This window comes from Aquarana catesbeiana, linkage group LG11 (genome assembly GCF_042186555.1).
Source record: "Aquarana catesbeiana isolate 2022-GZ linkage group LG11, ASM4218655v1, whole genome shotgun sequence".
NCBI lineage: Eukaryota > Metazoa > Chordata > Amphibia > Anura > Ranidae > Aquarana > Aquarana catesbeiana.
Window position 1 is genome coordinate 251,788,448 of NC_133334.1, and position 25,758 is coordinate 251,814,205.

General features: G+C 45.5%; 1 protein-coding gene across 1 annotated transcript in view; it reads left to right on the top strand.

The window, feature by feature from the left end:
* TANGO6 (transport and golgi organization 6 homolog) overlaps window positions 1–25,758 on the top strand; it is a 112,344-nt gene that overhangs the window by 64,105 nt on the left and 22,481 nt on the right. The window contains exons 17-18 of the mRNA XM_073605575.1: window positions 24,241–24,392; window positions 24,498–24,611. Of these exons, the coding sequence (XP_073461676.1) occupies window positions 24,241–24,392; window positions 24,498–24,611 (266 nt within the window). The remainder of the gene's footprint in view (window positions 1–24,240; window positions 24,393–24,497; window positions 24,612–25,758) is intronic.

Consider the following 25,758-nt stretch of genomic DNA (forward strand, 5'->3'; position numbering starts at 1 on the left):
CGGAGGAAACCCACACAGGCACAGGGAGAACATGCAAACTCCAGGCAGGTAGTGTCATGGTTGGGATTTGAACCAGCGACTCTTCTTACTGCTAGGCGAAAGTGCTACCCACTACACCACTGTGCCGCCGTGTTTAGAACAATACCACAGCAAAATGACATTTCTAAAGGAAAAAAATCTAATTTAAAACTGCAAGACGGGTTCTGAATGACTTGCTGCATGATCATCAATTTGTAGACATATGGAGAATTTTCCATGCCCAGGAACGAGATTTCTCCTTCTATTCTCCGACCCACAGATCCTACTCTAGGATCAATTTTTTCCTAATACAACATTCCGCGATTTCCTTAGCCTCCAAAGCAGAGATAGGTCAGATAACACTCTCCGATCATGCCCCAGTGAGAGGAGCTCACTCCTCCACACTCACACCCTAAGACACCATCTTGGCGTCTAAATGAAACACTTCTCAAGGACCCTGAAACAGCAGCAGAGATTAACAGAGAACTTCGCTCCTATTTTAAAACAATACTGGCTCCATGTCTAATCCTCTTTCGGTGTGGTCAGCACACAAATGTTGGTCATGCGGCCAAGCAACACCGCGCCAAAACTCTGACGGACCTTTTGACAAAACCTCACGTTTTGGAGAGGTAACATAAGATTTGCACTGATCGCACATTGGAAGCAGAACTGCTTCAGACTAGAGAGGCGATCAGAGAGCACTCTCTGTACAAGGCCAAACATGTCCTGCTTAAGGCTCGCCACTCCTTTAATGAGTATGGAGATATATGTGGCCGTATGCTGGCAAATGCATTGAGAGCAAAACGCACACAATCATACACTCCAGCCCTCCTGACCCCATTAGGGTCTAAGATTCACACTTCACCAGACCTAGCAGCTGCCTTTCGAGAGTTTTATTCAAAGCTTTATCATTTAGATGCGGCACAGGCCGTTGGATCTTCGGCCCCCTCCCTATCAAATATATGGGAATACCTTCAAGAGGCCAAACGTCCCTCTCTCACGGAAGCAGACCGGGAACTACTTTCTCAACCTCACAACGTAGATGAGCTTGTAGATGCCATAGCAGACACACAGCCAGAGAAGGCCCCTGGGCCTGATGGCTTTACCCTTCTATATTACAAGACATTTCAGACACACCTAGCACCCCACTTCATCACGGCCTTCAATGCCATACTAGAAGGACATAACGTCCCCCCTGACATGCATACAAGCTTCTATCTCTGTACTCCCTAAGCCTGGAAAGGACCCGTTGCTATGCTCCAGCTACAGGCCCATTTCTCTTCTAAATTGTGACATCAATCTCCTCACGAAAATCATAGCCTCCAGGTTCAACGGCCTAATGCAACGCTTAGTAGCACCCGACCAGGTGGGGTTCATACAGACACTTGAAGCGAGAGATAACACTATCTGGACACTGAACGTCATAGAGAAGGCAAAATGATCCAACACTCTCTCTCTCCACCCTCTCTTACTCTTATCCACCGATGCCGAAAAGGCTTTTGATAGGGTGGACTGGGTTTCTCCGATAAGCACTCTATTCTTTTGGAATGCCGAAGCCCATCTTAGACTGGATCTCTGCCCTTTATTCTAACCTCACAGCCACGGTACGGATGAATGGGATAGACTCTGACATCTTTGCGATCTCCAACGGGACTAGGCAGGGATGTCCGCTTTCCTCTCTGCTGTTTGTCCTTTCCGTAGAACCATTTCTTCGCCATGTGAAAGATAACCCAAATATCAGCGGGGTCCATTCTGACCTATCAACACAAAGTAGCGGCATACGCTGACGATCTTTTATTTTTTATCACTAAACCTATAACGTCCTTTGCCTTTGTTGATACAAGAATTGAAACAATATGGCAATCTCTCCAACTTCAAAGTTGACCTTCAACAGTTGGAAGCTCTGAACATTTCCGTACCAGACAGCACACTGTCAGGTTTTACGACCCTTCTTCCCGTTTAAATGGGCCACCCATTCTATTCAATACTTGGTTACCAGAATACCTGCAAATCCAAAAGATGTCTCTGCCCTGAATTTTCAGCCCTTCCTAGTAACGCTCAATACAGACCTTAAGAAATGGGATCTCCTTGCTCTATCCTGGTTTGGCCGATGTAATGTACTGAAGATGAACGCAATGCCATGGCTCCTATATTTGCTACAAGCCTTACCTGTCAAATTACTGCAAACTTTCTTTCTTTATCATACATCATGGGACACAGAGCGCCATAGTAATGACTATCTGGGTTATATGCTACCTTTAGGTGATTGGACACTGGCAACCAATAGTAAGAAGGTTCCTCCCATATAACCCCTCCCATACAGGAAGTACCTTTAGTTTTTTGCCAGTGTCTTGAAGGTAATGGTCATGGCTGTAGAAGCCCTTTCTTCAAATAATGTCCCAGTGAGGATGTTATAATCGGATCCATTCGGATGGCATATCATGCTAAAGTGGATGGTACCCGAGCCTTGGTTCAAGAACAGGGTTTTGCCTGTAACGTGTCCTTATGGAGCTGGACCCTTGTGATATGGTATTCCTGGTCTTTTACTTGCCCAATGAAACCTAAAGGGTGCTTTACAGGTCCAGGGGTGTGGACCCTAAACAAAAGGGGACCTGATCCCTGAAGGTCCTCAGTGATGCTACCCACGGTGATGGGGAAGATTGGGCCTATCTCAGGCCCTGCTGCCAGGATCGGTGAGTGCTTCCTTTGGAGGCCCCATTTATTACATTGTTGCTAAATGATGTTATGACCAGATTTTGTGTCCACTGTGATAGTTACAGAGAGACCGCAAGATGCACTCAGGTGGAGTTCCCACTCGGGGACCGCGCGGACTGGTCGCGCGCACATGCAGGAAAGGTGCGCGTGCATTGGATACCTACTCCCACCTGTGCGCGCTTAGCGTGTGCGGGATGGCGGCGCCACCTGCACGCAGCATAGCGGCTTGTCGCACGTTCCCCTTGGACGTGCGCGTGTGCAGTAAGGTCCCGGGCTTGCGTTCGTCACGTGACGGCGCACGCATATAGAGGGAGGTCGGGTGCCTGCGTGTGTCGGTGCTTGTCTATGGGCTTAGGTGAGCTGGGAGCCTGTTGCAGTGGGACACAGAGCTGGGCACGTGAGTCGGGCATTTGCAACCCTTTTAAGGAGGCTATAGTTTTTGCTTTTGCTGATTCAGCCATATAGCACAGTGAGTTTTCCTCTAAACCAGGGGTCTCAAACTAGCGGCCCTCCAGCTGTTGCAAAACTACAAGTCCCATCATGCCTCTGCCTGGGGGAGTCATACTTGTAACTGTCAGCCTTGCAATGACTCATGGGACTTGTAGTTTCACAACAGCTGGAGGGCCGCCAGTTTGAGACCCCTGCTCTAAACCTTGTAAGCAATGTCTTCCAGAAAACGAGGCATGTGGAACAGGGCTAGTCCAGGGGTTAAAATGACTCCTTCAAAAACAGGAGATCAACCTCAGGCTACTGCAGCACCTATCTCCCCTGAAAGACCTGCGGCATTTGGCCTGGCTGAGCCATTGCATTTGTCAGGCGTAGTGGCCACCACCAATATCCCTGCGTCAGCTTATGTTACTAAGCGCCGGTTCACATTAGAAGCGGCACGACTTGCAGGTCGCCTCACCGAGGCGACCTGCACACGACTGCCGCGGCGACTTGCAAGACGACTTCTGTATAGAAGTCTATGCAAGTCGCCCCCAAAGTAGTACAGGAACCTTTCTTCTAAGTCGGAGCGACTTGCGTCGCTCCGATTAGAACGGTTCCATTGTACAGAACGGGAGGCGACTTGTCAGGCGGCTAGGTCGCCTGACAAGCCGCCCCAGTGTGAACCGGCTCTAAGGATGGCTTAACGTCAGCCCTCGCTGGCCTTGAAGGCAAAATAGCGGGTATGATTGCCTCAGTAACACAGGGAGGGAAGAAACGGCATAGATCTCCCTCTCCTGAGCCTGGTCCCAGTGCTGAGTCACTTGAGCACCAGGACTCCCTTAGCCAATTGGGTCCTTGTGATTTGGATCCAGAATGGGCAGAGGATTTTGAGGAGGTGGCCGTAGGGGATAAAGAAGCAGAGGCTGAAGAGTCCTCAGCGGAAGAACTATTGTCGGCTTCGCAATCCCAAAAATTGTTTATCCAGTCTTTAGCTGAAATGGTGAGAGCAGGATTTAAGTTAACCCCTGTACAGGGGCCAGAACTTTCCTGTTCTACATTGGGATCCTTGCGACCTCAGCAAGGTTCCTGGGCGTTTCCTGTGCATCCATTATTGGAGCATCTGATTTACGCTGACTGGGACCACCCAGACAGAATATACTTACCTCCAAAGAGGTTCTCTTTTTTGTACCCTATGGAGGAAAAATTCAAGAAAAGGTGGGATACGCCTTTAGTGGATGCTGCTATTTCTTCAATAAATAAAAGCTTAACCTGTCCAGTGGATAATGCCCAAGGGTTTAAGGATCCAGCGGATAAAAAGCTGGAATTCTTACTAAAGGCCTCCTTTGCGGTGGCTGGGTCAGCAGTACAACTGGCTGTTGCGGCTATTGGGATCTGCCAATCCCTGAAGGACCGTTTTAAAAGATTGGTCAGGAACCTGCCTGTACTGGAGGAATATTCTGACGAATTGTCAGAACTTCCTTGCGCTTTATGTTTTGCAGTAGATGCATTAAAGGACTCAATCCAGCAGATGTCTCGCTTTGCGCTACTCTCAATACATATGCGCAGAGTCTTGTGGCTAAAGAACTGGTCAGCCCAGATGCCATGCAAAAGGCTGCTCCTTGCTTCCTGTTAAGAGAAGGAATAAGCAGCCCTCCTTTAAAATACCTAACGCTCCTGGGCCAGGCGCCTCTTCTGCCAAGAAGTATCGACGGCCTCAACCACCTGCCTTTAAGAAACCTCAAGGTCAAAAGAGACCTTGGACTCAGAACCCGAACAAGACCAATTCCAAGTCCTCCTTGTGAAGGGGCGCCCCCACTCTTACAGGTGGGGGGCAGACTGCGGCGGTTCGCAGATGCTTGGGCAAGGTTGGTGCAGGACAGGTGGGTCATTTCCACTATAACACAAGGTTACAAAATAGAATTCCAGGATTTTCCCCCAAATTGGTTTCTGGTATCAAGAGTCCCATCGGACCCAGAGAAAAAGAAAAGCCTATTCCTAGCCTTAGAACAGCTAAAAAGGCAAGGGGTGATTATCGAGGTTCCGCAAAAAGAAAAATTCAAGGGGTTCTATTCGAACCTATTTACAGTGCCGAAGCCGAATGGGGAGGTAAGGCCCATTCTGGACCTCAAGTCTCTCAATTCCTTTCTAAAGGTCCGAACCTTCCATATGGAATCAGTTCGTTCAGTAGTCGCATCCTTAAAAAAAGGGGATTTTTTAGCATCCCTAAACATCAAGGATGCGTACCTGCATGTGCCGAGTTTCGGTCCACATCAAAGATTTCTACGCTTCACAGTAGAGGGGTGTCATTTCCAGTTTGTAGCACTTCCATTCGGTCTGACTACGGCCCCTCGAGTCTTCACAAAGGTGTTGGCTTCTCTAAGGTCCCAAAAGATATCGGTGATAGGATATCTAGATGACCTTCTGTTAAAGGACCAGTCCTATTCCACCCTGATAGAAAACGTTTCAAGTACTGTTCATTTTCTGAGATGCCTAGGCTGGATTCTGAATATGGACAAATCGGCCCTTCATCCAGTTCAAATCTTGACATATCTAGGCCTGATCCTGGATACGAGACAGGAAAGGGTGTTTTTACCCCCCTTAAAGGTCAGCTCAATAGTGGAGCTGGTCAGGAAAGTCAAAAGGGTAAAAAGACCCTGAATTTGATTGTGCATGAGACTGCTGGGCAAGATGGTGTCATCTTTCAGCGAAGTTCCTTATGCGCAGTTTCACTCCAGGTTGTTCCAGAAAACTATCCTGGAGGCTTGGAACAAGTCTGTTCTAACCTTGAATCATCCAATGTCTCTATCCCCAAGGGTAAAACAGGACCTCTCTTGGTGGTCAAAGACCAGCAATTTGAAAAACGGGAAGTCCTTTCCGCTGGTAACCTGGAAGGTAGTAACTTCAGACGCCAGTCGTCTCGGCTGGGGAGCGGTATTGGAAGAGGCCTCCGTACAGGGAAAACGGTCCCGGGTAGAGAAGACCTTGCCTATCAATCTGCTGGAGATTCGAGCAACTCGCTTGGCTCTCATATTCTGGACGTCCAGGTTGCGGGGGTCTCCGGTCAGAGTCCAGTCCGACATTTCCACGGTGGTGGCATACATCAACCACCAAGGGGGTACCGGAAGCTGGGCAGCCCAAAGAAAAGAAATAAATTACATATTGACTTGGGCAGAGAGACCCATGCCGTTTCTGTCGGCAGTCTATATTCCAGGGGTGGACAATTGGCAGGCAGACTACCTAAGTTGTCAGCAATTGTTACCGGGGGAATGGTCCCTTCACCCTGAGGTTTTCCTTCAAATATGCCAGCGTTGGGGGATACCAAAGGTGGATCTCCTGGCATCCATGTTCAATACCAAGGTGGACAGCTTCCTGTCCAGGACCAGGGATCCACTTGCCGTGGGGACGGATGCATTGGTGGTTCCCCGGGATCAGTATTCTCTAATTTACGCTTTTCCTCCGATCCAGATGCTGCCGCACCTGTTACGCAGGATACAGGAAGAACAGAAATCAGTTATTCTGGTGGTCAAGGAGATCTTGGTACTCACAGATTGTGAGGATGGCGGTAGGGGACCCATTGTGCCTTCCATTCCACCCAGACCTGCTGTCCCAAGGTCCTATATACCATCCTTCTTTACGGTCACTGAATTTGATGGCATGGCTATTGAGACCAGAGTACTAAGAGACCGTGGTATCACTGGTTCTGTTCTGTCTACTTTGATATATGCTAGAAAGCCAATGTCCAGAAAAATTTACCATAGAGTCTGGAAGTCGTACATCTCATGGTGTGAGAAGAGAAGATGGCACCCTCGCAAGTATACAATTGGGAGGGTCCTTGCCTTTCTGCAAACAGGAATTGATTTAAACTTATCCCTAGGAACCATTAAGGGACAAATTTCGGCCTTATCGTTTTTTTTCCAGAGGCCAATCGCATCTCATTCTTTAGTACGAACCTTTGTCAAGGGAGTACTACACTTAAGACCGCCAATTAAGCCGCCCTTATGCCCGTGGGACTTGAACTTAGTGCTTTCAGCTCTACAGAGTCAACCCTTTGAAACTATTAAGCATATTCCTTTGATCCTATTAACTAGGAAATTGGTATTTTTGGTGGCTATAACCTCAGCTAGAAGGGTGTCTAAGTTGGCTGGCCTTTCTTGTGACAAACCCTTTTTGTTTATTTTTTTTTTTTATCGTCCAGATTTTTTACCTAAGGTGGTTTCCAGTTTTCACTTGAATCAGGATATCATTTTACCTTCCTTCTTTCCTAAGCCTAAATCCAAGGAGGAAAGGGCGCTCCATTCACTGGATGTGGTGAGAGCTGTCAAGGTTTACTTAGATATGTCAGCCCCTTTTCGGAAGTCTGACTCACTTTTTGTTCTGCCTGAGAGTCCTAAGAAGGGACAGGTAGCAACTAGTTCTACAATCTCCAGGTGGATTCGTCAAGTCTTTGTCCAGGCCTTTGAATTGATATCTGAATTGATATCTCAAGGCTCACTCTACCAGAGGAGTTAGTACGTCATGGGCAGTGCGCCAACAGGTGTCTATGGCTCAGGTTTGCAAAGCGGATGCTTGGTCTTCGGTTCATACATTCACCAGGTTTTACTGACTGTATGTTAGGTCTCGGAGAGAGACTATTTTTGGCCAGAGCGTGCTGCAAGCAGCTTTATAGTCTGGAGCCTAAAACAGGGGATCCAGGGATGTTATGTTCCCTCCCCTCTAATGCCGCGTACACACGGTCGGACTTTCCGGCATACTTGGTCCGGCGGACCAGAGTGTGCCGGACAATCCGCCCGTGTGTGGGCGGCGGCGGACTTTTCCGGCGGACTTCTTCCCAAAAGCCCGCCGGACCTAGATTTTAAACATGTTTGAAATCTTTCCGTCGGACTCAGTTTCGGGCGGAAAGTCCGCTCGTGTGTGTGCTGGTCCGACGGAAAGCCCGCTCGTGTGTAGGCTGGTCCGACAGACCAAATACGACACGAGGGGATGGTATTGCATCTCGCGCTCGCTGCAATAGGAAAAACAAATCTTCCTATTGCGGCGAGCGCGGGGCATACCAGGCCCTTAGGTCTGGTATGGATTATAAAGGGGAACCCCGCTACGCCGAAAAAACGGCGTGGGGTCCCCCTAAAATCCATACCAGACCTAAGGGCCTGGTATGCCCCGCGACGGGGCTAGCAAGGTGTCAATCTCGCCGATAAAAGCGGCAAGATTGACATCCTTTTCTAGTCCCGTCGCACCTGAGTCACGTTCAAAATGAACGGACTTGTCCGTGTGTGGGCAAGTCCGTTCATTCTGAAAGTCCGCCGGAACTCCGGCGAAAGTCCGTCGGAAAGACGGGCGGACTTAGCCCGCCGGAAAGTCCCGGCGTGTGTGGGCAAGTCCGTCCGTTTTAAAGTCCGGCGCACCTGGCGGACAAAGTCCGTCGGAAAGTGTGCCGGACCAAGTAGGATAGAAAGTCCGCTCGTGTGTACGCGGCATAAGGCATTGCTTTGGGACATCCCAGATAGTCATTACTATGGTGCTCTGTGTCCCATGATGTATGATAAAGAAAAATGGATTTTTAAAACAGCTTACCTGTAAAATCCTTTTCTTGGAGTACATCTTGGGACACAGAGGTCCCTCCCCTCTTTTTCTGGGATATTCATTGCTTGCTGCAAAACTAAAGGTACTTCCTGTATGGAAGGGGTTATATGGGAGGAACCTTCTTACTATTGGTTGCCAATGTCCAATCACCTAAAGGTAGCATATAACCCAGATAGTCATTACTATGGTGCTCTGTGTCCTGTGATGTACTCCAAGAAAAGGATTTTACAGGTAAGCTGTTTTAAAAATCCATTTTTCACGAGGTTTGCTCAAAATGTATTAAGTTCCTATGACGTGGCAGACACCCATGAATAGGTAGGGCGTTGCTGCTAAGGCCAAAGCTGAGGGGAGGCATTGGATTCCCTGACTCTGCTCTCTATTACACTGCAATGCACATGACCCGAGTAATTGACTGGTGCCGTCATGGGAAATGGAAACTCTGCACCTGGACCAGGCCGTGATCGCATGAAGCTTTTCTGGCATGTCTTTGAAGCGCTTTTGACTCCTGTGATGGGAGTCATCACAATGGTGAGTAGGCTGTGTGGCCGGTGATGTGGTGGATTTTTTGTTCCCTCAATGTTTGCTGATTACTAAGAAGATATATCCAGAAGTTTTGAATATTTACACCAATTTATGGACATTATTTGTTCATTTGGATTTTGTGCTTTCACTGTTTGACATCTCAACACTTTGATACTTACTGCTGTTTTGTGTTTTTTTCTTTTGTTTTTTCACTATGGACATTATTTCTCACTTTTTTGAGATCTCTATATAAATTTTGGAATAACTTTGTGATTGTTAACTATTTGCACTGGCACTTCATAGGGAGCCCGGTTTGTAATTATTTTGTTAATTCTTTTTCATTTTTCACTTTCTTTATAACGTGCTGCTCCTAAACATATTTAACTCATTAGTTTCCTCCTGCGCGGGTTGGTGTTTTGTACCATTTGTAATATATTATCAAAATATTTCCCAACCAATCTGACTGCTGCTGGCGTTGTGAGCAACAAGCTGGCACTATCCTACACATCTTTTGGGAGTGCCCCAAATTACAAACTTTCTGGCAATCTGTCCTCCGCTACATCAACAAATTCACAGATATTTCCTTAACCAATGACCCTGCTGCTGTGCTCCTCAATCTCACTCCCATGTCAAGAAAACGATACCACAAATCTCTCCTTAAACACCTACTCAGCGCTGCTAGAGCTTGTATCCCAAGTCAATGGAAGCAACAATCTGCTCCAACTGTGGCCCAATGGTTCGCGAGGGTCAATGATATTGAACGAATGGAGGACCTGACTGCTACGATCAGGGACAAATCCGAGGAACATAAGACCAGGTGGTTTTATTGGACCCAGTTCCGCTTCTCAGGGGAATACCTCTGCGAGACATAGTCAGGCCACGTTGTATTCCAGAGGCTCTGGTTCCTAACCATGACCGTCTGATGGCCTGGGGAGCTGAGGGCAGTCCTTGCTCTCTAGGTGGACTTCTAACCCCCCCCCCCACTCTTCCATCACACCACCTTCCCTCCCCCCTTCTTTCCCTCTACTCCATTCCCCTCTCTTACTCTCTCTCTTCTTTCCTTTATTCACTTCCTCTCTTTTAATTTTACAAAATTTGGTATGATTTGACCTCAGTTGGTCACCCAACAGCACCCTTCCCCTATGCACAGATACTCAAATTCCCCTTGAATACCGGGGCTAACCCCCAGAGCCCTAGTCCTATACCTTCTGGGTATCCGAGTACCTTGTACCCTTACAGATCTGTTTCTGTTATATAACCTTGAGTTTACTTATCTTTTCTCCAGATACCACTACCTGGTATCCATGCGTAGGCTACTTTGTTTACACAACATATTCTGTGAAGTTAGCGTTTCATTGTATGTCACATACCACTAAATAAAATAAATAAATAAATAAATTTAAAAAAAGAATCCAGATTTGGGAGAACAAGTCTGTGTCACACAGATTGCGTTCAAATTGTACCCATAACTTATTGTCTACATTGTATTTCCAATCTGCAATTATTTGTAGTATTACTGCTAGGAAGTATTTTTTAAAGTCAGTGAGTGCTAAGCCTTCATTGTCTTTTAGCCTGGCGAGTACGAATCTTGAAATGCCTGGTTGCTTATGGTGCCATACATATTTAAGAATTAAAAGTTGCATTCTAATTAGGAATACTGAGAGCCTTCCCACAACCCAAAGCATTGTAGAGAAATGGTGATTGCCGGCTGTTGGGGGAGTGAGGGATGAGTCAAGTGACAGTGCTTTTAAAGGGTACTCTTGGCAAAAAAACAAGCATTTAACCGTTGCATTATGGAGGAAGCCCAGTAGATTTTTAATTTTTCTGGAGTACATCCTTAATTACTAGGGGTAGGGCAGATAAGCTACTGCATTGACTGCCTTAGGGCTTTACAATAAGCCACACTAGATGTGCATTAGTTCCAGTGAGTCCACTGACTTTTAAGCTGGCCATACACAGATCGAAATTCAGCCTATTCAGCAAGGACCAATATCGATCAATCTATGGCCGCTGTGGTTGAACAGAAGTCTATTCATCAATTGGAATTCTGTTCAATCACCCTGTCGGATTTTAGCTGCTCTTTGCACTGTTATAATACAAAGACACAGCAGGGGGATTCCTCCATCCAGCTCGAATGTGTGGGTGGGGAAATCGGGTCAGTTTTTTTTTTCGTTCAACAGACTGATTTATCTGACTGAAACTGACTAATGTATGGGCAGTTTTAGACCCGCATTGTGAGAGCAGTAATGCACAACCATTATGTAACCTGCAAAGCATGAAAAAACTCTTCCTATGCAGGAAGCAACTTTTGCTGCTCCCATCTACATATATAATTTCATAGTATACGCAGAAACAAGGTTGGTAAAATATTAACACCTCTTGAAAAAATGTTCACATTATTAAATTGATCACATTTCCAAAACAGATCTCTGAAAAACGTAGTTTTCCTTTAACAAATGCTTTCATAATTATGATTCACTTTCCACTGTATGTATTACTGTAAGGAACTGAGTAAACCTGCTGCAGGCAGGGATATTTTTCCTACTACTCAGTTGTCACATGACCCGGTGTCTTGCTCAGATCTGAAGGTAGACTCCGCATTTCCCAGGTGTATTGGTGTCTGCCTCTCCCAGGATTTACAGGGCTTCCCTGCATGTTTCATCCTGTGTGTTCCACATCCGCTAATAGAGGAAAAGTCATTTTTAAAGGAAATCTTTTGTCTTTTAATCACTTAACTACCTGAGTACTTTTTGCATTTCAGTGCTGTATCCGTTTAACCATTATTAAACTTTTTATCTGTCATCACCATCTGAAATCAGCATTTTTTTCTGATGCTTTCTTCCACTTGTAAAATAAATGTCTATCTGCTTTTATTGAAATATTGGGGAAGTAAACGGAAAAAATTAAAAATAAGAACATATTTGTGCATTTGTATTTATTATGGTATTTGTGTTGTTTTCTTTCAGTTAGGGGACTGCATTGGGTGGCTATTCCAGCACAGTCCCACTTCATGAGAAGGCAAAATGCCTTTCCTCCTTATCTGCCAAGTTCACACCACTGTGTTACTGTGCAGTGAAAAAAGTACAGCGTGCAGTACTTTTTTTCAGTGAAGCGCAGTGCGAGGCAATCCACTGCCTTGCAACATGTGGCAGCCAATTGAGCTTTATGAAGCGTCTTGAATGTGAATTTTCAACAAAGTTTGTTTAAAAAAAAAAAAAAAAAAAGGTAAACCGTGCGATGTGCCTAGATCGGTGCATCAGCACTGTATTGGTCGGACCAGACCGCACCATACACTAGCTGCTGAGTTGTAACGCAGCTGCTGGTGTGAACGTACCCTTAGGGCTGGGAGACCAGATCAGGTGAAACTAGCAGATATCACACGTCGTGATCAGCATGGCAGCAATATAGTGGGAGGTGAGTAGGGACAAGAAAGAGAGCAGATGTCACACGTCGTGATCAGCATGGCAGCAATATAGTGGGAGGTGAGTGGGGACAAGAAAGAGGAGGATCAGCAAAACAAAGGATCAGCAGAGCTGGGGGTTACTACTGAGTGGGTTATCGGCAAAGCTAGGGGTACTACTGAGCAGGGGATATGTTAAACAAGGGTACAAATAAACTGTGGATCTGCTGAACGAGGGTACTAATAAGTTGGGGATCTGCTGAACAGGGGTACAAATGAGCTGAGGATCTGCTGTGTGGGGGTATTACTGAGCCAGGGGTTCTACTGGACCCCTTTAAAACAAATAGAAAATCAACACATTTATGGCATTTACCAAGCTTCATTAAAGCTTCAAAAAATTATCAAAAACACATTAACCGCCCCGGAAGACTTGGCTGCTCAATGACGAGGCCATTTTTTGCAATTCGGCACTGTGTCGATTCAATTGACAATTGCACGCAATGCTGTACCCAAACAAAATTGACGTTCTTTTTTTCCCACAAATAGAACTTTCTTTTGGTGGTATTTGATCGCCTTTGCGGTTTTTATTTTTTGCGCTATAAACAAAAGTAGAGAGAAAATGTTGAAAGTCTTTTACTTTTTGCTACAATAAATATCCCACATTTTTTATCAAAAAAAACAAATTTTTTCCTCAGTTTAGGCAGATATGTATTCTTCTACGTATTTTTGGTAAAAAAAAATCGCAATAAGCGTATATTTATTGGTTTGCACAAAAGTTATAGCATCTACTAAATAGGGGATAGATTTATGGCATTTTTATTATTATTATTTTTTTTTGTAGTAGTAGTAATGGCAGAGATCTGCGATTTTTATTGGGACTGCGACATTATGGTGGACAAATCGGACACTTTTGACACGTTTTTGAAACAATTGACAATTATACAGCGATCAGTGCTTTAAAAATGTACTGATTACTGTGTAAATGTCACTGGCAGGGAAGGGGTTAACACTAGGGGGCGATCAAGGCTTAACTGTGTTCCCTATGTGTGTGTTTTAACTGTGGGGGGGGGGGACTGTCTAGGAGGAGAGAGAGATCGGTGTTCACACACAACACACAATGTGTCTCCTCTCCCCTGAAAGAACCAGGATCTGTGTGTTTACACACACAGATCGCGGTTCTCGCTCTGTCACGAGCGATCGCAGGAGCCCGGTGGTCATCGCGCCCACCGGGCACTCGCATCGGGTACGCGCCCCTAGTGGCCACTAGGGATGAGCTTTGAGTTCGAGTCGAACTCATGTTCGACTCGAACATCGGCTGTTCGCCGAACAGCAAACAATTTGGGGTGTTCGTGGCAAATTCAAAATCCTCGGAACACCCTTTAAAAGTCTATGGGAGAAATCATAAGTGCTCATTTTAAAGGCTTATATGCAAGTTATTGTCATAAAAAGTGTTTGAGGACCTGGGTCCTGCCCCAGGGGACATGTATCAATGTAAAAAAAAGTTTTAAAAACGGCCGTTTTTTCAGGAGCAGTGATTTTAATAATGCTTAAAATGAAACAATAAAAGTGTAATATTCCTTTAAATTTCATACCTGGGGGGTGTCTATAGTATGCCTGTAAAGGGGCGCATGTTTCCCGTGTTTAGAACAGTCTGACAGCAAAATGACACTTCAAAGGAAAAAAAGTCATTTAAAACTACTCGTGGCTATTAATGAATTGCCGGTCCGACAATACACACAGAAGTACATTGATAAAAACGGCATGGGAATTCCCCACAGGGGAACCCCGAACCAAAATTAAAAAAAAAAAATGGCATGGGGGGTCCCCCTAAATTCCATACCAGGCCCTTCAGGTCTGGTATGGATATTAAGGGGAACCCCGGCCAAAATTTTTTTAAAAAAATGGCGTGGGGTCCCCCTCAAAATCTGTACCAGACCCTTCAGGTCTGGTATGGATTTTAAGGGGAACCCCGCGCCAAAATTTAAAAAAAAAATGGCCTGGGGTCCCCCCAAAAATCCATACCAGACCCTTATCCGAGCATGCAACCTGGAAGGCCGCAGGAAAAGAGGGGGGACGAGAGAGTGGCCCCCCCCCTCCTGAACCGTACCAGGCCACATGCCCTCAACATTGGGAGGGTGCTTTGGGGTAGCCCCCAAAACATCCACACAACCCTTGCCCAGTGGTTGTGGGGGTCTGCGGGCGGGGGGCTTATCGGAATCTGGAAGCCCCCTTTATTAAGGGGACCCCCAGATCCTGGCCCTCCCCCCTGTGTGAAATGGTAAGGGGGTACAAAAGTACCCCTACCATTTCACAAAAAAAGTGTCAAAAATATTAAAAATGACAAGAGACAGTTTTTGACAATTCCTTTATTTAAATGCTTCTTCTTTCTTCTATCTTCTTTCTTCTTTCTTCCTTTGGTTTCTTCCTCCATCTTCTTCTTCTTCTGGTTCTTCCTCCGGTGTTCTCGTCCGGCATCTTCCTCCCGGTGACCCCGCCCTCTCTGACGCACGGTGACTTCCCTGTCCGCCCCCCTCTGACGTCACGGGGAATGCCACAGGGAAGTCCCCGTCAAGTCCCTGTGCGTCAGAGGGGGACGGGGTCACCGGGTGGCCCCGCCCTCCGTTATTTAAGAACCGTCAGAAGAGAAGCGTCACACAGCGCGAGCCTCCCATCATGGTGAATGCGGAGCGGCCCAAGAAGACGAAGGGAAGAAGACACCGGTGCAGCGGAGGAAGGTACCAGAAGAAGAAGAAGATGGAGGAAGAAACCGAAGGAAGATAGAAGAAAGAAGAAGCATTTAAATAAAGGAAGTGTCAAAAACTGTCTCTTGTCAGGGGTCTGGTATAGATTTTGAGGGGGACCCCACGCCATTTTTTTTTTTGGCCGGGGTTCCCCTTAATATCCATACCAGACCTGAAGGGCCTGATATGGAATTTAGGGGGACCCCCACATCATTTTTTTTTTTTAATTTTGGTTCGGGGTTCCCCTATGGGGAATTCCCATGTCGTTTTTTTATCAATGAACTTTTATGTGTATTGTCGAACCGGCAATTCATTAATAGCCGCGAGTAGTTTAAATGACCTTTTTTCCTTTGAAATGTCATTTTGCTGTCAGACTGTTCTAAACACAGGAAATATGCGAAAAAAACTGACATTTTTAATACTTTTTTTTGCATTGATCCATGTCCCCTGGGGCAGGACCCAGGTCCCCAAACACTTTTTATGACAATAACTTGCATATAAGCCTTTAAAATTAGCACTTTTGATTATTCATGTTCGTGTCCCATAGACTTTAATGGTGTTCGCGTGTTCGAACAAATTTTTTGCCTGTTCGCATGTTCTGGTGCGAACCGAACAGGGGGGTGTTTGGCTCATCCCTAGTGGCCACAAGGCGAAGCAACGTAAGATAACGTTGGTTCGCCCAGCCGTGCCATTCTACCGCAGTAAAACTCCAGCGGCTGGTCGGCAAGTGGTTAAAAAAGCAGGTTGAGGTGGTGGGCGCTTTAATGTGTTAAAGTCAAAGCAAGTGTAAATGGGCCCTAAATGTTTTTATGTTGGGTATGGAATTCTATGTGAGGGAGCTACAACTGCGTTTCATTCCATGATTGGTATTGTAAAGTACTAATACATTTTCTGATTCTGTTTTGTCTACCCTAGTAACTTTGACACAAGTTATATAGTAGTATAAAAACAGAATATACCAATAAATACAGTTCCGTTAAAATAATGTCAGGCTTATGTATGTTTGGTGAATTAGCTGCCAACACACCGTAATGGACCAAAATACTCACCTGACGTTTTTCTATCTATTTATTTTCAGCACATCCATAATGCACAGATGGTTCATTATTGTGTTTTTTTTATTATTTTATTATAATTTTCACTTTTGTAATCCTGTATACTTGTACAATATTTCCTGCATGTCTGTGCATTGGACTCCATGTAAATTAGCAAGTAATAGACAATTGCTGGAGGTGAAGGTGAGGCTTTGATGGTGGGAACAACATCCTGGCTCTCAGGCTAAGTGCTCCTTATGATGACACTTTATTACTCAGTAAGGTGTGTGTCTGATTCTATACAGTCTTCTCAGCAGGTCCAGAGGCTACAGACACATCATGAGGAAACTTTCCTTATAAAGAGAGAGAAATGTAGATGGCTGGGATGGTCATTGCCTGCAGGTTATATGTTTTGCCTCTAGTCTTCTTGTCCTGATAGTGTTCTCTGTGTATTTTATCTACTTTAACTTAAAGCGGGGTTCCACTCAAATTTTTAAATTAATCTTACCCCCTTCAGTTAATTGCATAGATGTTCAAATGCCGCACAAATTTTTTTTTGTAATTACCTTTATATTGTACTTTATTGTGGCACTTCCTGTCTCTCCTCCCATGGGAGTAGGCGTGTTTATTGCCTTTCCCCGGCGCCGCACTGTCTCCTGGGAGCTTAGTGTCAGGCTTCCCAAGATTCAGTGCGGAAACAATGATCATGCGCATGAACAAGCTGTGAATGAACAGCATTCACCACATCCCAGAAATAAATGCTTGTGGGCTTCACATGCCCACAAGCAAGATGGAAACAGCCAGCTTCACATTTTTTTAAGTTATTCTTCAGTACGAAAACAGACAGAGGCGGAAATATTACACCCAAACTGTGAGTATTATTTTGGGATTAGCAAAGTGTCTCAATGACCTAAAAAATAAAAAAAAAATAAAAAAAGATTGGTTGCCGGACTCCCGCTTTAAAGAGGAACTGAGCTCTGGAAGCTGAAGGCAAAGAAAGATTCATCAGTATTCTCTGTGGATTTCCTGTGGCTGATTTTTTCCCTCAAAACTGACTTTGCCATGTCTTGTTCTGCATGAAGGCAGCCATCTTTCTAGAGGCAGGGTTTTGGTTCCTTATATCAGAGCCTCCAGCAAGGAGATTAATAAGCAGCACATTAGAGGCACTTAAAATCTCTAGCAGCCACAGGTAGGAGCAATTTGGATCTCACTGCGGATTTACAGCTATAACTCTCTAGGCATACTCACATACCAAGAAGTGCACTGCTATTTATATTTTTCAATGTACTGCTTAGGCACATGTAAAAGAGAAGTGTGGGATTAAAAAATCAACAAAAAAAAAATCAAACGCACATAATCACCTAGGTGGATGGAGCATCGGTCCCCCGCCACCTCTAAGACTGAGAACTGAACAATTAAAGACTGCTGATCGCTCAGTTTTCAGTGAGCAGAGAGCCGGTGACTGGTAGTCACCGGCTCTCTGTTCTGCTTCTCCAGAGCTCACTAAAGCTTTGGGCTGTGTGAGGGGGCGGGAGCTGCTGGCTCAAGCTCTCAGCGGCACGCTAAGAGGATGAGCCAGCTGCCGCTCAGGCATCTGGGTGAATCCCGACATTAAAGTCAGGATCTCTTTAGAGCCTGGACTAGCTGGGAGACATCAGCCAACAGCTGACTTTTGGCTGCTGTTGGCTGAATACCGGTCACAGGACTTCAGAACAAAGTGCACTCCTGTGACCCACAGAAGTAGAGCTAAAAGAGCTTTGGCCCTACTTCTCCTTTAACTTTTCTAGGTGTTCCCTATAACACAGCAATATTTCACTTTTTGAGTTCAGATCCACTTTAAAGAATCTCCCCACATGCAGTTACTATTTAATTGCTCTCCTATTCTGTCTCCCTCCCATAGTACTTGTCTGCTATCATGTTCAGATAGTCATGGTGGTGTCCCTGCCATCTGCTCATTCATGCCAGGACGTATTCATAAAGCTTTTAGTTGTAGCATTATTTCTATAGAGCATTATTCTTCGTTTAAAAAAAACTGATAGAAAAAGAGTAATTTATCATGTGACGCTATCAACATGATCAGTAGAATCTGGTTGATATGGACATCTTCCTTTTTGCTCTCTATATAGCCAAATTTTTGAGGACCATCACACCTATTTTGACTTGCGGTATAGGACATTTCATCTCCCCTTGCAATGTCAGCAGTGTCTGCCAATTCTTGTAGTATTGCATCAGTCTCTGTCCATCTTTTTTAGTATGCCAACAGTCTCTGTCCATCTCTTGTAGTATGCCCACAGTCTCTGCCCAACTCTTGCAGAATGTTGGCAGTCTCTGCCCAGCTCTTGTAGTATGCCGGCAGTCTCTGCCCAGCTCTTGTAGAATGTCTGCAGTCTCTGTCCAGCTCTTGTAGTATGTTGGTAGTCTCTGCCCAGCTCTTGTAGAATGTCGGCAGTCTCTGCACAGCTCTTGTAGAATGTCGGAAGTCTCTGCACAGCTTTTGTAGAATGTCGGAAGTCTCTGCCCAGCTCTTGTAGAATGTCGGCAGTCTCTGCCCAGCTCTTGTAGAATGTCGGCAGTCTCTGCCCAGCTCTTGTAGAATGTCGGCAGTCTCTGCCCAGCTCTTGTAGAATGTCGGCAGTCTCTGCCCAGCTCTTGTAGAATGTCGGCAGTCTCTGCCCAGCTCTTGTAGAATGTCGGCAGTCTCTGCCCAGCTCTTGTAGTATGCCGGAAGTCTCTGCACAGCTCTTGTAGAATGTCTGCAGTCTCTGCCCAGCTCTTGTAGTATGTTGGTAGTCTCTGCCCAGCTCTTGTAGAATGTCGGCAGTCTCTGCACAGCTCTTGTAGAATGTCGGAAGTCTCTGCACAGCTTTTGTAGAATGTCAGAAGTCTCTGCCCAGCTCTTGTAGAATGTCGGCAGTCTCTGCCCAGCTCTTGTAGAATGTCGGCAGTCTCTGCCCAGCTCTTGTAGAATGTCGGCAGTCTCTGCCCAGCTCTTGTAGAATGTCGGCAGTCTCTGCCCAGCTCTTGTAGAATGTCGGCAGTCTCTGCCCAGCTCTTGAAGTCGGCAGTCTCTGACCAGCTCTTGTAGAATGTCGGCAGTCTTCACCCATCTCCTTAAGTATGCCCACAGGCTCTTCCTGTCCCCTGTAACGTGCCCACAATCTCTTCCCTTCTCTTGTAGCGTGCCTGCAGTCTCTTCCTGTCTCCTATACCATGCTTGTAGCCTGTGCCTGTCACTTGTGGCTTGCCTGATGTTTCCACCCATCTCCTGTAGCTTACTTGCAGTCCCTACACATCTCTTGTAGCATGCCAGAAATGTTTGTTTCTGTAGCATTATATAATGAATGTTATATGTGGGCTTTTGTTGATGTGATAGGCTGCATTGGGTTCTTATATCAGATATGCCGACTACCACTGTTGTGTATGTACCAATCAGATTTTAAGAGAGTTTGAATACCCCATTAAAAGATAAAATTCAGAAAACCGCTTTTACTGCAATACTCAGCTTCAGGCCAGAGCTGTCCCTTACAATACATTTTCCCCACATCTTTGTCTGCTCTCTTCTGTCAATCCTTTCCTCCAAATCTCCCCCATTAATTTCCTCTATCAGGGTTTCAGTCCTTTTTGTGGCATGCCTTTATTGTTCTATCTGGTACCCAACCCATTCCATGGTGCACTCTCAGCTGACTCCATCCGACTCAGTCCTTGTTCTCATAAACTCCTCCTCTCCTGGTCACATGACTTGCAGGATAAAATTTACTTTTCTCCAAAAAGAACTCTTCTTGTATGTTATAAAACCATCCATTAATAAAAAACAATGGTTAAATAAATGCTCCAGTTTTTAACTGTATAATAGACGAGATCTGGGTATTTTCACATTACCAGAAGCTAACTTCCTTTGTTGACAGGTATATTCAACAAATTCCACACATATGTCTCTCCACAGTGGCCCCTCAAAATCCAATGCATTTCAGACCCTGTCTTTCATCAGAGGGAGGAGTCAACTGTGCACTCTTTGTGCAGCAGCAAGAATGCTTTCAATGCATCACACCAATATGAAACTGCATGAGAATTAATTAATGAACGAACCTTTGTACTGCATCTGTTCATTAGCTGAGTTTTGGAAATGATCATCAAAGTTTCAACCCATTATTCTTGCTATTAGAGATCTGCAAGTTTATAGCCACCTGGTTTAGAGGGAATGTATTCAATGTCTTTTGTTGTATGTATGCAAGCTTGAGACTCATTGAAAACAATGCACTCCATGTGTGGATGATGAATTAACTGTGTAGGCAGTAGTTGCTGTAGTGGGTGATCTGCTGTGCCTCTAGTGCAGGGGTGTCCAACTCAATTCCGTCATGGACCACATTGGCAGTATGGTTACCCTCCAAAGGCCGGTTGTATCTGGGGTGTGCAGGGCAGGGGCAGACTGACAACTCATGGGACCCCCAAGCAATAGGAGATCATGGGGGCCCCCTGTGCACCTGCCCACACTCAAGCCACACATAGCTCCACCTACATATTGTACTCCCTACATTACACGCATTAGTGGCAGCCATCTTCCACATTTTGCAGTTGCACAGAAGGGCCCATCAGCAAACTGTAGAAGCTTTGGACCCTCATGTTCCGGAATGGGACAATGCCAAATTTTTTCTGCAGCTTAGGCTCATGGAGATTCCCATTGCTATTGCTGAGAAGCCACCAAACACCCAACAGGTAGAAAGTTGGCGTCCATCTGAGACCCTGACCATGCCTCTGGGAACCTCTGAGAGCCTGATCATTTGGTTATTGTAGTTTAGCTGCCTAGAGGGGGAATTTAAAAATCTACTGCAGCACAGCCTGCATGGAAGTTCCTGGCTTCTGCAGAAGCTGATGGGCCAGGGATGTACATACATGGGTCACAGGGGTCGCAACTGTGACCCAGTCCTATGCTCCAGGGGACCCATGCAGCCCCCTGTATCCCTGGATAGGAGGGGCAGTGGCATATAGAGGAACTGATCCCTCCATGCAGCCGATGATTGCCCACTTTTCCTCCTCTCTTAAGCAGGCATTCAGCAGCTAAAGGAGAAAAAGGGAGGGCATTGGTTCCTCTACATACCGCTGTTGCCTCCCTATCCCTGTTCTGCTGCCCCCATATCCCCTGTGCTCTCTCCTGGCCCCCCCCGCAGCACTGCTGGGTTCCCCTCTCCTTTCCTGTTGGCTGGTGTGGGGATGTGTCTGGATGGAGAGCGTACGTATGGTCAGTCCTCCCCTGGTGCAGGGTTCAGGATTATGCTACATACAAAGTGCAGGGTTCAGGAGTGCGTTATGTGCAGAGTTCGGGGTGTGTACACAGTGCAGGGTTCAGGAGTGCGTTATGTGCAGAGTTGGGGGGGTGTACACATTGCTGGGTTCAGGAGTGCCTTACGTGCCAAGTTCAGGGCTGTGCTACATATAGAGTGCAGAGTTCAGGGGTGTGCTACGTACAGAGTGCAGAGTTCAGGGGTGTGCTACGTACAGAGTGCAGAGTTCAGGGGTGTGCTACGTACAGAGTGCAGAGTTCAGGGGTGTGCTACGTACAGAGTGCAGAGTTCAGGGGTGTGCTACGTACAGAGTGCAGAGTTCAGGGGTGTGCTACGTACAGAGTGCAGAGTTCAGGGGTGTGCTACGTACAGAGTGCAGAGTTCAGTGGTGTGCTACGTACAGAGTGCAGAGTTCAGTGGTGTGCTACATGCAGAGTTCAGGGGTGTGCTACGTACAGCGTGCAGAGTTCAGGAGTGTGCTACGTACAGCGTGCAGAGTTCAGGAGTGTGCTACGTATAGAGTGCAGGGTTCAGGGGTGTGCTACGTACAGAGTGCAGAGTTCAGGAGTGTGTTATGCACAGAGTTGGGGGGTGTACAGAGCACAGGATTCAGGAGTGCGTTATGTACAGAGTGCAGGGTTCAGGAGTGCGTTATGTACGGAGTGCAGGGTTCAGGAGTGCGTTATGTACAGAGTGGAGGGTTCAGGAATGCGTTATGTACAGAGTGCAGGGTTCAGGGGTGTGCTGTGCACATTGTGCAAACCCCCCCTTCCACCCATGCTTCCTTGCAACTCTCTCCCCTACCTAGCCTGCAGGGTTCAGGGGTGCGCTACGTGCAGAGTTCAGGAGTGTGTTATGTACAGAGTTGGGGGGTGTACAGAGCACAGGATTCAGGAGTGCGTTATGTACAGAGTGCGGGATTCAGGAGTGCGTTATGTACAGATTGCAGGGTTCAGGAGTGCGTTATGTACAGAGTGGAGGGTTCAGGAATAATGCGTTATGTACAGAGTGCAGAGTTCAGGGGTGTGCTGTGCACATTGTGCAAACAACCCCTTCCACCCATGCTTCCTTGCAACTCTATCCCCTACCTAGCCTGCTTTTAGTGCCTCCCTGTGTAGGCATCTCTGCCTTGCCTTTCAAGGAGATTGTTCTCTTTCGTAGAGTTTGGAGATATGTCCCCGCTGTAAGAAGAATTTCTCACCAAAAGTGGACTATGATGTTGCCACCATCCCGTGTACATAAATGTAAAACAGGGGTCCCCACATGAGGGTTGGAATTTTAAGGGCAACTGAGTATAATTGAAAAAAACAATATAAGTATAAATATAAACATAGTTTATTAATTGTTTACACATTAAAAAGTCAGTGCATATAATTGATTCAACTGACTAGTTAAGAACAAAACATGTAGTATGGCATGAAAATACAAACAGATAGAGTCTCCTGTGTTTGAAAATTGAGCCCAACGCGTTTCAGGAACTTGTCCTTTCCTCAGGGGCTTATCACGCATGGAGATCAGTGTACATCTATAAAGAAAACACGCATCTGTTAAAAGTGGGACACATAAAGACAGGGGCATGTGAGGAGCATTGTTAAGGGCGGAAAGGCAAATCAATCCAAAAATAGCCCACCCCAGTATGATCAAGACGCCAATCACAGAGAAAAAAATGTATATATAAAATAAGAATCAAAAAAATATAAACACGTTTTTTTTCTGGCATCAGGTTATATTTTTTTGATTCTTATTTTTTATTTTATATATACATTTTTTTCTCTGTGATTGTGACTGTATCTGTTTGTATTTTCATGCCATACTACATGTTTTATTCTTAACTAGTCAGTTGTATCAATTATATGCACTGACTTTTTAATGTGTAAACAATTTATAAAATACGTTTATATTTATACTTGTTTTTTCAGTTATACTCAGTTGCCCTTAAAATCCCAACCCTCATGTGGGGGACCCCTGTTTTACATTTATGTCCCCGCTGTGAGTGCGTGCAGAGATCTGTTAGTTCCAGGAGCAAAGTTGTCCCTTGTAAACATAGAAGGCTTCAGTGTTTACAAGTGGCAGCGGGGAGAGGGAACGGTGGGTGAGAAATGCAGGTGGTGTAATGGAGTTCCACAATGTACCAGCTGCAAAACTGGGTGCAAGGGCCAAATGACAAGGCCTGGTGGCCTGGCTAAGGTACAGTTCTCTGCATTTCACAAACTAACAAAAATAGGGGAGAGCAAGAATGTCAACATGCGGATTTCAGTCACACATTGCAAAGCAGATTTTGCAATGACAACTTTAAAATATGCACTCCGTGAAAATAAATTATACAATTCCTTCCCATCTCCACCATGAGATTGATTGATCTTACAATGATGTCTTACTTCATTAGCACGTGTCTTAGGAGGTGACATCTTCTACCCCTTCATGCTGCACGTTCTAGCCTCAGTCATTTGAAGGGATTTTGTTGTTACACTCGAATATGCAGTGCCATAGAATATAATATAATCACTTTTCTTTGTCTGCAGGAGACATGGTCATCCCACACAAGGACGCCTTAATTCATGCTTTCCTGAGGGGTTCCCGGGATCCAGACAGCTCTTTGAGGGCCAGCAGCCTTTCTAACCTAGGAGAACTGTGCAAGCTGCTCCATTTTTCTCTAGGTTCTGTTGTCCACGAGGTAAATCCTAATTTTCTGACCCAAACTAGTTTTCTGTAATCATATGAACCTCTCACAAAAAATGGCTGTCTTCAGATCCTGAGAGCTGAATTTTCTTCATTTTAGGTGATCTCCTGTTTATCAGCGGTAATACATACTGATCCAGAGGCTGTGGTGCGCAGAGCGGCTATTCACGTGGTGGTGCTACTCCTAAGAGCACTGAGCTCACGAGCCACAGAAGTAAGTGTGTGTGTATGTACGGCCTCTACCTACTGACCTTCTCACTGACAGTCAAAGTCCTCTTTGAGTCTCATCTCCAGTGAGAAAAAAAAACCTTCCCCACGCCATTCCCATGTGCCTAATTTTTTTTTTCTACCTTAATCTTCAATTACTCGGTCCCAGGTCTTCTTTATTCTGTTCTATAGTGTAAGAGGGTCCTGTCTGCAGTACCAACATTGCCTTCTGGTGATGTTGACGCTGCCTATTGGCTGTTGGAGGGGTCCATCACTGGGTCATATTTCTGGCAGAATCCTGAATCCTTCCAGTGACTTCACTTCACATTGAAGGATAGGTACTGGTTAGCTGACCAGAGGGGAGAGCAAAGAGAAGAACTTCTGAAAAGAGAAGAACTTCCGATCACCAGTCCTCTACTGGAGGAGGCACAAAGAAAAATCATAAGACTTTAACTTAAGTAAATGTGTCTAGGTTTTAATATTTCTTTAATAAACGCATACAACTACAGCCTGGTACACACATATCGAAAGTACTTTTGGTATGTGTATACTGATGTTAAACCGTCTTGCTGAAAACCAGCATTCGATCAGCGCAAGCACTGATCTGTGTATTTTGGCAGGGGGTGGGGGGGTGGGGGGTCTCCAGAGTCGGAATACAGTAGAACAGCAGGAGAGATCCCTGCATCAATATCACTTGTGCTGATGCAAGGATCTGTCAGTTTGTTAGTTTTTTCTGGTTGAACGAAACAAAACAGTACTGTACATGATGTATACCCTGATTACCAGCTCTGGTCTATTACACCTGGGTATCAAGCATACAATACTAAACAAAGTGACTGGATTAAATCCTATGGCTCAACGTATCATATATCACTGAACATAAATTTGTTCCAAAACCATATGCTCTTCCATTGTTCTTACAAACCATAATAAGAAAAAAACCAAGGCACAGAGGTCTTAACTGTACATAATAATAGGATATTACTTTTTGTAAACCACTACCAATAACAAGGTTGGTGCAGATGGGGTAAGAACAGGGTGTTTTCCTTTATTTATTTTAATTTAATTTTTTCAAGTCTAATGCCCTGTACACATGGTCGGATTTTCCGACGGAAAATGTGTGATAGGATCTTGTTGTCGGAAATTTCGACTGT